This window comes from Sporothrix schenckii (assembly GCF_000961545.1).
Source record: "Sporothrix schenckii 1099-18 chromosome Unknown Cont44, whole genome shotgun sequence".
NCBI lineage: Eukaryota > Fungi > Ascomycota > Sordariomycetes > Ophiostomatales > Ophiostomataceae > Sporothrix > Sporothrix schenckii.
Genome location: NW_015971145.1, coordinates 1,094,772 through 1,112,924, shown reverse-complemented (window position 1 = coordinate 1,112,924; position 18,153 = coordinate 1,094,772). Strand labels below are relative to the sequence as shown.

Sequence of the window (18,153 nt, the reverse complement as noted above, 5' to 3'; positions counted from 1 at the left end):
TTTGAGTCTGCCTGAACTTCGAGCTAATCTTTGCTCCTTTTCTATTCACAGAAAGACACCATCTCCTTCACCCTATCCAACCTTGCGAGCGTAAACCCAACGACACTTCGCATAACGACGTTGCAAAGGCGACTAAACAAACAGACGGTCCTGGTTCACAAATCGCACTAGAAATCCCGGACTGCATTTCTCGACCTTTCTTTCCAGTTTTGTTTCCACCATCTGGTCTTTTTCTGCGTGGCCTGTTTTACGACGACTGAATGCTTGCCATATCTCGACGATTCTGCCAACGACACCACTGAAGAACTTACGAATTCATGGACAGCAAATTCTGACTTCATAGAGATTCGATAGACGACACCTGCTCGACACCACTCAACCGTCTCCGAGGCACTGCTCAATCTTTCCCGTGCTGCACCCGTTGTACGTTGCTACACAACGCCCAAACGACACATCATGGCTTCAGGCCTTCCGAGAACGACGCGGCCATCAAACGCCCCGCCAGCGACAGCGCTCCCAGCTCTTCCGATGGCGAAGACACGAAAGAGTGTGGGATCCCTTCCTACGCCAACAGTCGACAAGTCCACCCCAAGCACACCCCGGAGTGGTCTCCGAGCACCATCTGTTTCTGGCGTTTCCAACGCTGCGTCACAAAGTTTGACCCCCGGTCTTCTTCAGCCCCGCGCTGTCTCCGGTATCAACGGCGCCGGCAAGACTCTCAGAAAGAGTGTCAGCATTAACTCCTTCCCGCAACCACCAAGATCTGACAACCGGGGAACAAGTTTACCCCCAAGTCCGTTGTCGAATGGGGCCCCTTCTAGTCGGAAGCTGAAGACGCCAACGACTCCCAACTACACATTTGGCAGCTCTACGCCAAGTTTGTTGAACGGCACGGGCGAGGGTAAGTCCGTGGCTCGGCCCGGCCAGCGTAGCTCAGATGGACTCATCAGCGTTGCATCTCCGGCACAAAGCCGTAGTTCTTCCGCTCAGGACTCCTACTCTACCTCGGCGACACAATATGACGATGTCGGCGACCTTGGGCCAAAGTCTGGATTGGGTATCTCGACTGAGGGTGGATCTGCTAAGCGCATGTCCAAGTCTGATGGCAAGGGCAATGTCATAGTCAGTGTTCGTGTCCGCCCAGATGCGGGCGGCCAAGAGCACAAAACTGATGGAGAGTGGATGGTCGATGGTCGCAAATCTCTTGTCGCATACCGGGGAAAGGAGGGTGGCGATTATTTTTATGGTGAGTGTCTTCTGTCGACATTGCTTTTTCCCAAATGGGCCTATGGAACAAATTCGTTGACGATATTTCTTAGACAATGTGTTCTCAACACACGACAACAACTCCAAGGTTTACGATCACATTGCCAAGCGACTTGTTCGACGGGTCATGGAGGGTTACCACGGCACAGTATTCGCATATGGCATGACAGGCACGGGCAAGACCTTCTCTATGCAAGGTACAGCGTCTTCTCCGGGTGTTATTCCTCTCGCCATCACCGACATCTTCTCTTACATTCGGGAAACACCTTCCCGTGAATTCTTGCTGCGTGTCAGCTACCTCGAAATCTACAATGAGCGCATCCACGACTTGTTGAGCATGCCGACAAATGGTGGCGTCGGAGGAAACGTGCCGCAAGAAGAGATCAAATTGCGTGAAGATAGCAAGCGTGGCGTTTATGCCAGTCCTCTGAAAGAGGAGATTGTACAAAGCCCTACCCAGCTGCTTCGCGTGATTGCCCGTGGTGACCAGGCCCGTCGCACAGCCAGCACGCAGTTCAACTCGCGGAGCTCTCGCAGTCACGCGGTTGTGCAGATCGTTGTCGAGAGCAGAGAGCGCATTCCTGGAAATGCGACCGGCGGCGACAACAAGCGTGGCGGTCTCCTTCCGGGCGGTGTGCGCGTGTCTACCCTGAGCTTGATCGATTTGGCAGGTTCTGAGAAGGCGGCCGAGACGAAGGAGCGCCGTACGGAAGGTTCCCACATCAACAAAAGTTTGCTTACACTGGGAACGGTTATCGCCAAGCTGTCAGACAGCAAGGACAAGGACCCAAAGCAAGCAGACAAGGACGGCAAGCATTTGCCATACCGAGACAGCAAGCTCACACGCTTGTTACAAGGCGCTCTGTCTGGTGGCTCGCTCGTCAGTATTCTGTGCACGATTCAAATCGGATCCGTCGGCAGCGTCGCAACAGCCAACAGCCACACAACCGAGACGATCAACACGCTGAAATTCGCGTCACGCGCCAAGAACAACATTGTCAGTCACGCCAAACGCGCCGAGGAGGCCCTGGGCGCCGGCGGCGATGGCGGTGCACGTGTGCTGCTTGAGCGGTACCGGATGGAGATTCTTGAACTACGCGGAGCGCTCGAGGCGCAGGCCAAGAAGAAGTCTGAGGAGAACGAAGAGGAGGAGCGTGTCCGCGATGCGGAAGAGGAACTAGCACGGGAGCGCGAGGCGGAGCACCGTCACGAAGAGCAGATGTTGGAGATGCAGCTTGCACGTACAGCATTAAAGGAGCGGATTGACCATCTGAACCGGTTGATTCTTAGCTCCAAGTCGATCGGTGTCAACACGGGCGGTTCCTACAGCTCGCTGGGAATGCATCCGCGGTCATCCATGGCGTCTGTCCGCTCTGTGGCGACCACGAACGGCGGTACGTCCGTTAGCGGCAGCCGCTCTCTGTTGGAGAGAACAGCCTCGACAGCATCCTCGTCTTCCACCGTCGGTCGCGGTGCTGGTGGGCAAAGACTTTCGGGCAGTGGTACAGCGGAAGGCTCGCCGGCCGAGGACGAAGACAGCGCGGGCGAGTTTGGTGATGGCATTGCATCTATGCAATCTCAGAACGTGGCATTGCAGGCCGACTTGGCGGACAAGAACCGGTACATTGCCACGCTCGAGAAGCGCTTGCTGCAAGCGCGACGAGCGAGTTCGTCAAGAACATCGGTCGGCCTGGGATCGACCAAGGGTATTATGGTTGGCGAAGACCATAGTGTGTCTGCGGTGATTCGTGACAAGGATGCCGAGATTGCCGAGCTTCGCGCGAAATTGGAGGACAAGGACCGCATGCTTGCGGCACTTCGGACCGCGGCACGATCGCGCGACAATGCTGACCGTGTCGACTCTCGATCTAGCTTCCGGACCTCGCAAATGCTGGAACCCCCGAGCAGCCCACCCGCCATGGCTCTCCCGCCAACACCCGCCATGTCCACTGGTGTCAAGTCCCCCGTCCTGGGCAGCGGGAAGCGGCACAGCAGCTCTGGCTTCCCTCGTGCGCGCACAAAGAGCGTGGACGAGATGAGCCGAATGCTCGATGAGATGATCCAGGACCGCGTCGAGAGCGGCCAGCTTGTCCGTGGCACACGTGGCAGCGTCCGCGTCGCGCCAAACGAACACAAGCCCGATGTTGTTCTGGCTGAGCCTAACGTCGACCTCGAGCCGTTGCGGCGGAGCCCGTCTCTGATCAACGAGCCGGCACCAGTGGCGATGGAGGCATGAATTCGGTGTGAGAGAGACGTGAATGCACAGAGGCGGTGGGGATCCACGAGCGCATCGGGGGCGCTTGTGACGACAAACTGTATGACTTGATTTTGATTTTCTCGTTTTTTAGGGCCGTGTCTGGATGGCATTTGTTTTTCTTTCATTCGCCTGTTATATTTGATCTGTCCTTTCTTGTTCTTTTGTCCTATACCCGACATTCTCTGTATTATTAGCATTTTGAGGCTTGTCTCTTTTTCCCTCTCTCCTATTACTCTCTTTTGTCTGGAAGCATGTATATTTGGCAGCTTTTGTTGCTGTAATTGATCGGACCGGGAAAACAACAAACGATGCGAGGTTGGATGTGGTGTTCAATGACGATTTGGCTGTGTATTGTTCATATGGAGACGGCATGAAGAAAAGAGAGTGTGGACTAAAGTAACGACAGGAAAGCGACAAAGACCAAAAGGACTTGTTATAATTTACTTGCACATACTATGTACGCACACGGCACAAGACATTCACATCCGAGAGATCTTGCAAAGTATGACAGCGCATGATCGTATGTAAAATGGTGCCATTCAATTGTATGACTACGCGAGAGTCCGATGTGGCCGAGATATGTACGGGTAGTCGCATCAATATGGCTCATTCCGAAGACACCGTCAATGGCAGACGCCAGTCATGAGATATGGTATACCTCCCACCTGTGATGAGAAACATTTTTAAACGACGTCGGGACGAACTGAAACTCGCGGCAACCTATGAGTATTCAATGAGGCACTCATTCTCGCACTGCCTCTGGTCAAGATAAATCATTGCGGCACCGACTGAGGGCCAAAAATCATGTCAACATTTTGCCATCTACCAATCGGTGCTTGCGAATGAGCACCTGCTCGTTTGTGTCTGTTTGCAGCCCCTATTCGGTGTGCCTCCCGGTGCCACTGCGGCGACGCAAGCAATATACATACGACGCACCCCGTGCTCCTGCGCCGCAATACAGCCGTTTGTGCGGGTGTGTGAACCTCATGAGCCATATACACAGCCAGGGCGGCTAGTTGCTTGATTCCCTTCTACTACCGGACGACAGGCAAGCCGTCGACCAGACGAGATATTGACAGGAGGCACAAAATTAGGGGGGAAACTCGACGCGAAGATGCGAAGAGCAGAGCGGCAAAACAGAGATTACAAAAAACTGAAACCAAAAGAAGACAAATATCGTAGGGTTTCGTCTTTACCTTCTCGTCCGTATGTCTCACTGAGACCATTATTTCTTTTACCTTTCCCTTTTCGTCTGCTGATATCGTATTTTCCCAACTCCATTGCCCCTCTGGTAGTTCAATATGCTTTCTTTTTATTTGTCTTTCCTCCGTGTGAGGCTTTACGTCGTTTGGTGTCATGCACCTCCAGTGCTGTAACATTGATGTGCTCTTGCCGTATTTGGTGTAAGTCGTTTTCACCTCTGCCTCGCAAATTTTAGCGCCTCCTTGCATTGGACCCTTTCTTTTCTCTTCTAACGGTCTGACAGCGACCATCGTTGCGCTTTTGTTTCTCCGTCCTCCCATTCCATCGATAATCAACAGACATACTGGCCCAGAGCGAACGCTTGCAGCAGTGGTGAGAGACGGGTGAGTACAGTTTGTTTGGCTCTGGGGCACGAGCAGCGATGAGCAGTAATTACCTTCCGATTTCAACTTGGAGCCTGGCGTGTCGACGCCACAGGGACTAAGGGATTTCTATGTGACATCTAATTTGCTCGTTTGCACACTGGAAAGTTAACTGGAAAGTTATTTTACACCGCATGTTGTGTTGTCGATACGCTGTCTTGTGTTTGCGCTCAAGGTGTTAAGGCTTTCTACTCCGTACCTATTTAGAGATGCCATCGACTCCTTCCTAAATAAGCTGTCCTCCTATTGTGCTGCACGCATTTTCATCGCAATAACCGGTTGAGGAAGGATCGCTGCAAGGGCAATTGCCTTGTTCCCTTGCCTCTGACCCTCAAATCGTGCGCCTTCTTGCCAGTTTGCTCCCATCGCTCCTTACTCTTCTGTTGTTCGTTTGGCTTGCTCGTTCGTTCCTTCTTTATTTCTGCTTTTGGTCTCGCTTCCTGTGGCTTTCGCTCCTTCCCAGTCGGTCAAATAGCGGCTGGCGGTGTCCAATGGCAACTGTTTTCAGTCTGTGTACCACTTCAATCTGTGACGCCTCTCCTTTTCAACCCGCGATGCACAAACAGAAAATAAAAAGCAAGTTTGTGGCCAGCAATTCGTCAGACACAGCCAGCTACGTCACAGGGTGCCTTCGGCCACTCACAAGACGCGAACAAGACCACCGTCAGTCACCCTTGCCACATATTCGTTACGACGTCTTACTTCCGTCCTCTCCGCGCCCCCCCCCCCCTCCCGGACTCCGTACGACATTTGACGACCAATGTGCTGCCACTCTTTTGTCCATCGCTCATTTCTCTTCGTTGTCGAGCGGTATGCCAACTTTCTCCCACTCCCTTATTTCGTTACGCACTTGCAGTGGTGGGACCTGACTAGGGGCAAAAGCAGCTAAAGCCAGTATAGGAAAAGATCAACACCGAGAAAACAAGCACAGAGATGACGTTGGCCTGTCTCCCTGTCTCTTGCCTTGGTCCCCTATTTTGCCTTCTTTTCCCATCCTTTTTAATGTGTTTCAGAATGTCCCGAAGCCGCGCTAGCGCCACTGCGACGCCCATCCCAACATTTTGTCTTCCCCACTGGAGCCAACTTAAACAAGAACACAACGCAACAATGATGCGAAGGGGCAGGATCAGAAATACAGGACGACATATGTGTCCCACCTGCTTGCTTCAGTGATGCTAGGCACAACTGCGGTTGGTAAGATTACAGAGGAGACTTGAAAAAAACCTGACGCCTAGCGACGGCTGTGCGGAACAAAGCATCGCTCAATAGACTGGCGATAAAATATCGCTCGGTCTACCTCGCAGCTCTCTTGAACACTTCGCCGATGATTTGCAAAACGCAGAAACAGCCGGATATGGAACGAGAAGTTTCTGCTACTACAAAGTATGTAAGTTTGTCGCACAGTAGACAGTCCCGGGTAACAAGCCTTTTGCCACACATGACGGAACGCAGGCAGGCACCGCAGGATCCCGGGCAGCCAGGGACAGCATGATGCTCAACCAGTTAGAAGGCAACGCTGGAGATCGTCACAACAGAAAATCAGGGCAGCGGGCAGATTCTGAGAACATCACAGCCACACCAAGAAACAATAAAGGGCCAGGGGCGGATTGTCTGTCCGGGGCGCCCTTGTTGGCAATTTCCTTTTTTTTTTGGTTTGGTTTGGTTTGCTTCCTGTGTGTCTCTCTCTGCATTCCATCCACGCCAGGTTGGTTGTAGAACGTGACCGCCCCCAGGGCAAGCCTTCAAATCGTGTATACGATTTCCGTTTCGTCCACATCTGCAACTGCCCACTGGCCCCTCACCTTCATTTCGTCTTGCTTTTTCTCAAGACGGCGGTGTCTTGCATCCTCGCAGCACGGACTACTACGTATCTTGCGTTGACAAGCCTGCGGCCAATCTCGGCCACCAGTCAGCTCACTCGGTTCAGCCTGCACCGGTGCTTGTTACTTCCTCGTTTACTTGCAGCTTTGCGTACGGAGTATATTTCCCCTTCCATTCTCCCTCGCGCCACTCGTAACCATAAAACCAACTTCGGTTTCTGCCGCGGCCAACTTGCAACTGCTCGATTGTCTCTAGTTTCGACTTTCTCCACATATGGGTTTGATTCGAATCGTCTGAGTCGACCCCCACCCCGTCACAGCTTCAAAGCTGCTTTCTCGTCTTCAAAGAGGCACATATATATATTTTGTCCGCCTGCATGAACAGTCGGTTCAAGCGCTCTTCTGTGTATACAATATCATTCACCACACTGAATGTATCCGGGCCAGCACCGAGCAAAGAAACAATCGCCTGCAAAGCACGAGAATTCGAAACGGCAATAAGAAAGAAATAAAAGAAGCAAAAGAGAGTGAACAAAAAACAAAGCATCGTGGCCGAGATCTAACTTCAAACAACAGAGCACGGGGTTACAGAAAATTGAAAAATTGAAATAAAAGAAAGAGTGAGTACGATGTACATCAAACAGAGACTTTTTCCTGGGAATGTCAATCTCCATGGTTGCTCTCTCTGTGTTTTCTTTCCTTCCTCTTGCAACCTCCCTTTTATTAATTAAGTGGTACGGCATGCAGGTCAAAGCTCCTTAACGTCCGCCACAATCCCCGGTTTGGGAAAACAAAGAAGACAGAGAAAAAAAGGGAAGACAAAATCAAGGCAACAAGGTAGCTCGCCTCCACTGCATACCCCTGACAGACCCTTTCTTTTGCACGCCACTTCGTCACGATCTTCGCGGTCTTGTGGAGCATGATATCCACGCCAACCCTCTTTCTGCTTGTTTACCCGTCGAGCCCGTGTACGTGTGGGCTTGTGCGCCTGTTTCGCGTGCGTTCGCCTCAGGCTCGATCGAGCGTCATACGTCGTGCTCATTTTTTTTCAGGGTCCATCTTGCCCAAATAGACTTTCAGTATTACGGTCTTTTCGGTACCATCGTGGGGTTAGGTTGTGGCATCGAACCGCTATGCGTCAACCTTTTTCCCTTGCTTCATTTTATTGCCCTTTTTGCATTCCTTTTCCATCGTCCCGAACCAGATGCTGTTTAGTCTTATTTGCTTCCTGCCAGGTCAGCGCTCCGCCATACTCGCAGAAAGAAACGAAACTACTAAAACGAAACAACAAAATCACGCGAGCCCTACTTTGGGTTGGAGTAGCCGGACGGCGTCGTTGTGTTGAACCTACTCTTTGTGTCGAATCGGGAACGAAGCTTCCCTGAGGCTAAAGAGACAGGTCTCGCTTCCCAAAACAAAAGAAGACAAGCGCACAAAACCCAACTTTGATAAATTCTCCTTGCTTTCATTTTCTTATTTTCACTGGTTTTCTGACACTCTCGTACTCTCACTCGTCGACCGAGTGGCCGTGTTTCGCCCTTTTTCCATATTTTATTATCTCTCGCCACTCACCGTTGGCTTTTCTTTTTTTTCAATCTTTTTTTTCTTCTCAGACCGTATTACCACCACTTTCTCACACTTTCCCTCCACCACAGGACCGGCGCACACGACAGCTGTCAAAGGGTAGGCAGCACAACATCAAGGGAACTCCTTCAGGGTCAGCATCCTTTGAACCGTTTGCACTTCACTTTCCTTTTCTTCTCGCCTCGCGTGGAGCATGTGACGTTGTTCTCCGTTCCAGCGGGCCGCCAATCTTGACGCTTAACCAGGGTTGATGGCGAGGATCTGCGAATATCCCACCCTCTCCATCTCTCCCTCTCTCCCTATCCCTCCTACCTTCTTTGCCTTCTGGCAGACGCCCCTCATTTTTCTTTGGCATCGTGCCTCCCTTTTCCCGGTCGTCCTCTTCTCTTCCCCGAAGATCGTATACTTGTCCAACCTGTCAGATTGTGATGAGCGGAGAGACCATCCCACTGTCACCAACCGTTGCTACCCGTCTAGCATTCCCGCCTTCTCTTGTCAACTGCAGACTACGGAACCGTGGGCTCTGAACACCAAATAACCCTCTTTGCGTTTTCACTTTGACTTTTGGACTCGTTCTTTTCCTTCCTTTTCTCCTACAATCTCCTTGTACTTGTACTCGATATCATTCTTAAGCCCACGTCAGCCCTCTTTTTCTTGGCTCAAGCTTAGTCTCGAAGCCGTTTGTTTTCTATTCTTCATCGATACCCTCCTACGTTGCTAGCCCTCTTTCTTTTCCACCGCTCTTTCAACTGCGACATGCTGACTATCCGTCCTTTCCTTGGCTTCAACTCTCTTGAATTGCTATAATCCGCTTCGAGTTCATACTTTCCAGAGACAGCCGTCTCTTTTATGTCGCTGTCCCGAGGCAGGCTGGTCCAACTTCAACATTCGGCGTCAATATCTCTTTCATATTCCTAATATCCACTCATTTTTATGGCTTCTTCACTACACACTCTCTAATTTCAAACTCGTCACACCTCCAGCATCTCCTGGATGCAATTCTCAGAACTTCTGCTATGCCGCCAACCCTTGACCTCTCTCACACATCACACAAGATGATTGTGGCACCACCGCGCATCAACCTGAGGCGTGCCGCTTCATATACACACGAAAAGGGACCGCTGTCGTCAACATCCTCGCGCTTCGGCTTCGACCACCTTGTCTTCGCCTCACCACCGCCGTCCCCTGGTCTGCCCCAGTTAATACCACCGAAACGGAGGTCATCCAGCACACCTCGGCCAAGCCGTGTGCTACGAGCTGTCATTTACTTTGCTGGACTGGTATCCGCCTTCTATCTTCTCTTTATCGCATTATGGGGCGGCTCAAGGACATCCCGGTCCGTAAGAGACGGCCTTTACTTCTGGCCGAACGATCCGGATCCCAACGACCCGACGAAAAACACATACGAGATGGTGGCGAAGAGCAGCCTGCCCACCCACTCAACGCCCGTTATTGTCAGCGACAAGCACGGCAACCCGAAATGGACCGTGTCCATCCCACCCAACTCCAACTTTCCTCTCACGGTGAACGAATACTCGAGTATTTGCGCAAAGTGTGTCGAGGTGGCGAACCGGGTCGACGCTCTGCGTGGCAGCAGTGTCGGTCTTGGCAACATCATCGGTCTCGGCAGCCTGGGCGGCATCAACAAGCGAAAGCGGAAGACTAGCGCGGAGCGCCTGCGCTCGTTTGACAGCAACTTTGTTGACGTCCATGAGGCCGAGGTCGCAGGCTATCTCACAGGCAGCGTGTCCATCGGGACCCTTTTTAACCAGCAAGCCAACGCCGACGACGGCGATATTGTCGGCGAGTCGAGCAACACGTTCGCAGGCAAACCTGTGTGCGGCCGCAGTTTAACGTTCGTGTTGGCTTCGTCCGAGGCAGGTCTCGGCCGCACGATGATGCTGTTGTGGATGGCTTATGCGCAGGCGCAGAGCGAGGGTCGTGGATTCTTCATCGACGACACCCACTGGGCCTATGGCCGCTACGCGCATATCTTTGCGCCCCCACCATCGCCGGCCTGCCGCCCGCCGCTGCGCCACGAGATGCTGCCGTGCCCGCGCCAGGCCCGCCACCTAGTCATGACGGTCGACACCGCGGACCAGTTCTTCTTTGCCGACAAGAGCGACGCGGCAGCCGGTATTGCCCCGGACCGCACCAAACACTTGTTTGACCTCGCCCGCAAGGGCTACGAGGCGCTCTTTCGCCTCAACAAAGACGATGCTAATCATGTCACCCAGCGCGTGAAGCAGCTCAAGGCCCTGACGGCCCTGGAAAAGCGCGGTGACGGCAACGGTGACGATTCCGCCGGGGGTAGCAGTGGTCATGACGGCAAGAACGAGCATGGCACAATTGTGGGCCTGCACGTCCGCCGCGGCGACCTCCGGCCGGTTGAGTTCCAGTACCGGGACTCGTACGTGCCCCTCAATTTATACGCGGATCGTGCGATGAATGTTATTGCCGACGCCAGCAAACAAAACAAGAAGAGCCAGAAAAGCCCAGTGGCTGTTGGTGCTGGCGGTAGCATCGGCCCCTCGTCGCTCATGGTGCTGGCGTCTGACGACCCCCTGGTCTATGACTCGGACGAGTTTGCGGGTGCTGCACGTGCCCAGGATCGTATTCGCCTCGCCAGAAAGCCCGCCGCGGCGCCCCAAGACCCGCAGCCCGGTGCCTTCCGCAAGTTTGTTGACGAGACGTTTGGCTGGGAGGGCGGCTTCTTTGCTGCCATGTTCTGGAACCTGGGCGGCGCCGGTGTGTCATCGGCCCCACCCTCTGCCTCGTCCGCTTGGACGGCGGCGCCTGCCGAGACGCTGCGCATCCGCAGCCTGGTCGGCCGTGCCTACATGATGGACTTGGCCGTGCTGGCCGGGGCGAGCGACTCCATCGTTTGTGCTGTCAGCGCGACGGGATGCCGCCTCTTGGCGGTGATGATGGGCTGGGAGGCCGCTGTGGACAAGGGACGCTGGATCAACATTGACGGCGAATACGGCTGGTGGGCCGTCGACGTTTGATATTGCCGAGATATTGTTGCACCGCGCTCCGTCTCCTCTATTCTGTCTTCCCTTTCTCTCTATCTCACTCACTCACTATTATCTTACCCCCTTTCGGCCCCTACATTCGCTTTTCTTATGTCACATTCTTATACCTTCACTAGCATTGCATATCCGGTCATGGCTTCTTTTCATATCTTTCGTTGGGTCGACATTGCGCATTTTATCAGTTGTACATTCCGGAGTAACAATGTACCCAGGCAGTTTGGGGGTTTTTCAAATGCTTAGTTCCTTGAAATAATATCATATACCTTCTTTACATGCAACCTACGTCTCAAAGCCTTAAGAAATTGTTGGCATGACGGGTCCTAATTCACGCGGCAGTGACATTGTTTCATATCGGCAGCATGCGTAGGAAGAAGGCCACGGGGGGATAAATTTGGTCTGTCAAGTTGGGCTCAACATTTCTCTTATTCGTTTAACCTTTGCCATTTCTTGCCATCAACCAACAGCAGCTCTCTTATTCGTTTAGCTTTACCGTGATCAATAGTTTCTTTCAGCACGTGAAATTGCACAAAGAATACGAACAAGAGACCGAAGGATGGTGGTAGGATAGGTAGTTCGGAACCCTTCAACGTTCAAGTTGTGGCAGAACAGAACAATGCTGTTGAGATCACGTGCTGTAGAAATTGCCCGGTTTGGCAACGAATGCGATGCTGGGGGTTGTTGACATACAGCGTGTCGCGTGTAAGCAGACCAGGAAATTACTCGTTTTGGCAAGTATTGGAGTAACGTAAGAACTCTTGGCTGACGAAAGCGAGGGAAGGGGCAAGCCGCGTCGGTCAGCATCACCCACCAGCCTCTCCGGCAAGTCCCTTGACGTTTTACTGATGAGATCGATTACTAACCGTTCGGGTGTGTATATTTCTTTCCTAGGTGACCACGCCCGGGAAACGATAATCGGACACTGGCCTGCTTGAACGTCGTCTGATTCTGGCTGGTTTGAAATCTGCTTTGAGAGCTCAAAGGCAAAACAATTGACGAATGGCATGGCCAGCACGACTTCCCGGGGCTGTTCTTCCTTCTACACTTCCTTGTTGCCTAGCATAGAATGAGCTAATTGCAGGTTTTTGCTGTCATTGTTGTTCTCGCTGTTGAACGGCGGTTGGCCCAATAGACTCGTTTATTTATTGCTGGTGGGTAATATGTCGAAGATGATGGGTGCCAGGAAAATAGGGGGAAATGGACCAGTCGAGAAAGCCTCCCTGTCACAAGGAGCGGAGCGAAAAAAACATCTGATTTCACAGCGAGACTGCGGGCCAGGCCTGCAGTGTCATGGAGCCGTTGTTATGACACCATATTCAGGGCTGCCCGCTTTAACTATTTAAAAAAGGGAGAAAAAAAGAGGCGCCGCCACGGCGCGAAATTGGAAACGGAGTGGTTGTACCTTTTGCGTGCGTTCGGCGCAGAGCGGTACCTGGATAGGTTGCGGATACGAATACGATACACGCCTCTGATTGGCTGGACTATGGTCAATTCAACATTTCGCTGGAAGGAGCGTGGGATGGTTTGCCTGGCGTGCCCAAACGCGCATTACGAGTACGACTCGAAACGGAATTATTTCTCTTAATTCAATTTTTTTTTTCAACGTCATTTTTTTTATTAGACCGCCTTTCGCTGCAAGGACGCTTGGCACGATACTGCGACAATCGAACGGCATATTAGAAAACGCGATCCAGCCGCACTTATTTTCTCTCCTCACCCTCGCTCCCCCTTTCGAATTCGACCAATTCGCATCATCCAATTCTCAACGGGTCGCGAACACACACGACAAAGTCAGGGCCTCAGCTTCCCTCTCTTTTTCTTTTCTTTTTCTTTCGCTTCCTCCCTCTTTTCTTCTGCAGTTCGCCGCCTATCGTGCTTCGAGCGGCGCCCCCTTTTTCGACAGTCCTACCTCTCGCCCCCCTTCCTCGCAAACAAAGACATACACAATGGGTGCGATCCAGGAACTGGCTGGTCCTCTGGTCCAGAAGTATGCGCAGCTGGGCACTGGCTCGCAGATAGTCGTTGGCTTTGCTGCCGTGCTCGTCGTGACCGTCGTCCTCAACGTGCTGAACCAGACGCTCTTCAAGAACGCCAACGAGCCGCCCGTCGTCTTCCACTGGTTTCCTGTCATCGGCAGCACGATCACGTACGGCATGGACCCACCGCGCTTCTTCCTGGAGAACCGCAAGAAGTACGGTGACATCTTCACATTTGTGCTGCTCGGCCGCAAAACCACCGTCTGTTTGGGCACTGCCGGCAACGACTTTGTGCTGAACGGCAAGATCCGCGATGTCAACGCCGAGGAGATCTACAGTGTCCTCACCACACCCGTCTTCGGCAAGGATGTCGTGTACGACTGCCCCAACTCCAAGCTGATGGAGCAAAAGAAGGTATGCAGCTGTCACAGCTCAAGACAATCGCGCTGCCATCACCTCCTCCCTCGCTAACGAATTTTCTTTGCCCGCAGTTTATGAAGATCGCCCTCACCACCGAGGCCTTCCGCCAATACGTCCACATCATCTCCGACGAGGTGACCAGCTACTTCAAGCGCACGGCAGACTTCAAGGGCGATTCCGGCGAGGTTAACATACCGCCTAAGATGGCCGAGATCACCATTTTCACTGCCTCTCACGCTCTGCAGGGCAAGGCCATCCGTGAGCAGCTTGATGAGTCCCTGGCCGCTCTGTATCATGACCTCGACTTGGGCTTCAACCCCATCAACTTTACCTTCCACTGGGCCCCGCTCCCCTGGAACAACCGTCGCGACCGCGCACAGCGCATCGTTGCCAAGCTCTACATGGACACCATCAAGCGTCGCCGCGCCAACCCCGAGCTCGACGCCCAGGACTTGATGTACCACCTGATGAACTCGACCTACAAGAACGGCGTCAAGGTTCCTGACCACGAGATTGCCCACATGATGATCGCTCTCCTCATGGCTGGCCAGCACTCGTCCTCGTCGACCTCCGCCTGGATTATGCTGCTGCTCGCCTCGCGCCCCGACATTATGGAGGACCTGTACCAGGAGCAGATCAACGTTCTCGGCCCCGACCTGCCACCCCTGCAGTACGAGGATCTTGCCAAGTTGCCGCTGCACGGTGCCGTCGTCAAGGAGACCCTGCGCCTGCATGCCCCCATTCACTCCATCATGCGCAAGGTCAAGCAGCCCTTGCACGTCCCCGGCACCAAGTACGTCGTCCCCACCAGCCACATCCTCATGTCCGCCCCCGGCGTGTCCGCCAGCGATCCCGCCTACTTCCCCAACCCCGACCTGTGGGACCCCCACCGGTGGGACGCCGACTCACCCAACGCCCCGGCCATGTTGCGCGCGGACGAGGACGAGGAGAAGATTGACTACGGCTACGGCCTTGTCAGCAAGGGCACCGGGTCGCCCTACCTGCCCTTTGGCGCTGGCCGTCACCGGTGCATTGGCGAGCAGTTTGCCAACGTGCAACTGCAGACCATTATCGTCCAGGTTGTGCGCTTGTTCAAGTTCCGCAATGTGGATGGCAGCAACAAGGTCATTGGCACAGACTTCGCGTCGCTGTTTTCGCGGCCCCTGGAGCCTGCGATGATCCACTGGGAGCGCCGCGAGAAGGCATAAGCTGCTGGAAGAGCGGCGTGTCTTGTGCGGTTGTTTGAAGGGGGCAGTGGTTTCCTATAGAGTGGCAAAAAAAAGATAAAGAAAAGGGAAGGTGCGGTACGGAGGTCGAATGCCTGCTCTTTTGCCTGCCATGTTAATTAAACGACCTCTTTTTGTTTCTACGTTATGTATCCCCCATAGGCTTAATGAATTTTAATGCAAGATCTTCATGAAAGCCATAGCCACTGCGTAGTGACGGTGGGGACGGATGCACTTATGTGAATGCGAGCTTCTTTGAAAGTACGGCATCGTCTTGTTTTTCACATACTCTAGTTGCCACGTGGAAAGTGCACATGAAGCAAGTCTAACTAAATCGTTCCTTCCATTTCCCGCATATTGCTAGAATAAAAAAAAGACAAAAAAAAACGTTTGCAAAAGGAAAGCGCGACGCAAAGGAGGTTCCAGTGATGTTGTAATTCGCCTACAAACCTCAACTCGATGTGCTAGTCTGCGGAGTAGCTCACAATACTACTAGTGGCAAGGAATCAAATAGAGCTCCGTGAGCTTCTATTCCGTGCATGAATAGAAAGTGAGATTGGACCCCGGATTGCTATGCGGCTCACTCTCACAGGTCTTCGCCAGATCCGCTCCAAGACCTGGTCTCCCCAGGTGACAGACCACCCGGAAGGGGAAAGCGCAATGGACACGCAGCCCAAGCGGTGATACCCCCGTGTTGAACCTTCCAAATCTGGTCTGCTGCTCACGTTTCACAGGCTGACCTGCCGCTCGTTCTTTCCCTTCGCGTTTCTCGTTATCCCAGCCAATGGGCAACGTGAGTCGGAGAACAACAAACTGTCTCTTTCTTCTCGTTTTTCTTCTGACTCCATTTTCTTCTTTTGTTTCTACCCTCCTGTCTCCTTATTGCATGGGATGCTACATTCAACTCCACCTCTTCCACGGCACATCAATCACACCGTTAGAACGGACAAACAGATATGCGGAGTCAGACGTCGTAAACTTTTAATTCCACTCTCAAACGACCCCGGCACAATCGCCCTGTGCTAAACCCGGCCAAAGTAACACCCCTGTTCTGGCGAGCTTGAAACAAAGGGAGTGCGCGCCCGAAACCATCACACCTACCTTTGCAGCACAGACAGTAGCTGGCTGCCCCAAGAACGGTCAGCTTTTAGCTCCGGGGACTTATATATAGAGCTTGGCATCTTAGGTTTGGAGAACCATAACATTCTCCAAGCTTTTCTCCGCTCCTCAACTAACATCAACGCAATCTCATACAGCATTGAACGAAAACCAACAATGGTCAAACCACCCAGCGATCCCCCTCTTGGGCCACTTTTGCGCCTCGAGGGCATCGACTTTGATCGTCTGCCCTCCCACGACTGCAGCATAGACGCGATCAAGCCGCTCATAATAAACTTACTCAAAGAGTCTCTTGATTTCATTGGCACCGTGGACGTCTACGACCAGCAACGCGACACGAAGCCGAACCCGTCCGGATGGTATCCAAAGGGCAGTGCCAAATTCAATGGCGCTAAAGTTACTGGTGGCCCCGACACGGTTGCGGTAGAGCTACTCGAACGTGACATACTGCAATCCGAGCTGGATGCCGTGGTGAATCAACCGTACGGAGGTGGCAACGTGTGCCGAAAGTCGACAAAGGCCGTCTCAGAAACCTGGGCCTGCCGCCGCTCATTCCACAACAACCTGACCCAGAACGGTACAGCAGACTGGCTGGAGTTTCTAAAACACATGAAAGACGAGCATGTCAAGACCGAAGACGATATGACCGACACCGTTGTCGGGACAAACACGGCATATACTTGGAACGACATACATAGGGCCATGTCGATAGACCTGAACGCGTTGGGCATGAGGCCGATCAGAGGCCCATCTGTCTGGACTGACTTCACACTGCAGGTTGTCGAGATGAAGCACGACCTGGGGAGCAAATTGTTCGACTACCGAGTTTTTCCTGTCTTACAGATGTCCTGCCTCAGCGTACAGAGTGCACCCCACGACGAATTTCTCGTAATCAGCGTGCCCATCAACGGCTGGGGTGCCGCCCCTGTTCCCCATGACGGCCGAAAGCTTGCGAATGGACCTAGGACCACGATTGGCTCGTATGTGAGCGTCGAACGCTTCCGCTTGGGGCCAAAAACGCAACCGGAGGCACCACTCCAGAAAGTGAGCACATTTGGCAAAGTGAAGTCCTCTCTCAGAATCAAGAAGTTGAAGCCCAGGCCCTCGGTCGCTCAGATAGCGGAAGCTGCTCCCGTGCAACAGGCGGAACAAGCTTCCCGGGAAGAAGGTTCTGCGGCGGGAGCGTTGCAAACCGCTGACCAGGCCGGGATTGCCCGAGATGCAGTCAACCCAGAAGACGTGCCTGACAATTATCTTGATAACTTGCAGATCGAATGGGTCATGGCTACTGCATCGCATGCACGTGGCAACATCCCACTCTTTGTTCAAAAGCCGTTCATACCAAAGAAGATCGCAATAGATGTGCCTCTTTTCCTGAAGGTTATGGTGAATAAACGGGAACCCCGGTCCCCGCCGACACCGCCGGTCGGTAGCCAAGTCGCCAACGACGAGCAAGCTGCTGGCCAGGAAACAGCCAACCAGGAGGCAGGCCACCAAGCAACGGCCAACCCCGCAGCGTTTATTGAGGCGAGCAGCAATGCTCATTGAAGTAGAGATACCGAGGCCAGCATGAGAGGCGCACTTGCACACTAACACTGACCACATGTAAAGCGAATCGTCACCTTTGGGGTCTACATGGTTCCAGTTGTTTATTGATATCCGCGGTGGCATGCTCTCTTTTTGATATTCATGTTCATCACTCATTGTCGTCGCAAGCTGTTCAGGGGCCAAACAATCAGTACCCCTAAAACCCGCGAATGGCATAGTTTTAATTCTTTTTTTGTTCTATTGAGTTTGACCCAACCTTTACATAAAGGAATACCCAAGT

At 52.9% G+C, this 18,153-nt stretch overlaps 4 protein-coding genes across 4 annotated transcripts; all 4 read left to right on the top strand.

The window, feature by feature from the left end:
* Positions 1–456: 456 nt before the first annotated feature.
* Positions 457–3,502, top strand: SPSK_08444 (centromeric protein E; the record flags this gene model as incomplete). The annotated part of the gene is made up of 2 exons (XM_016735041.1): positions 457–1,246; positions 1,320–3,502. The coding sequence occupies 2 exons, from the start codon at positions 457–459 to the stop codon at positions 3,500–3,502; spliced, it is 2,973 nt and encodes a 990-aa protein (XP_016587090.1).
* A 6,066-nt stretch (positions 3,503–9,568) lies between these two features.
* On the top strand, positions 9,569–11,560 carry SPSK_08799 (uncharacterized protein; the record flags this gene model as incomplete). The annotated part of the gene is made up of 1 exon (XM_016735386.1): positions 9,569–11,560. The coding sequence occupies one exon, from the start codon at positions 9,569–9,571 to the stop codon at positions 11,558–11,560; it is 1,992 nt and encodes a 663-aa protein (XP_016587089.1).
* Positions 11,561–13,530: 1,970 nt separating this feature from the next.
* Positions 13,531–15,188, top strand: SPSK_09044 (cytochrome P450, family 51 (sterol 14-demethylase); the record flags this gene model as incomplete). Its single annotated transcript, XM_016735625.1, has 2 exons — positions 13,531–13,974; positions 14,052–15,188. The coding sequence occupies 2 exons, from the start codon at positions 13,531–13,533 to the stop codon at positions 15,186–15,188; spliced, it is 1,581 nt and encodes a 526-aa protein (XP_016587088.1).
* Positions 15,189–16,481: 1,293 nt separating this feature from the next.
* On the top strand, positions 16,482–17,873 carry SPSK_09233 (uncharacterized protein; the record flags this gene model as incomplete). Its single annotated transcript, XM_016735809.1, has 1 exon — positions 16,482–17,873. One exon carries the CDS (start codon positions 16,482–16,484, stop codon positions 17,871–17,873), a length of 1,392 nt encoding a protein of 463 aa, XP_016587087.1.
* Between the last annotated feature and the right edge of the window lie 280 nt (positions 17,874–18,153).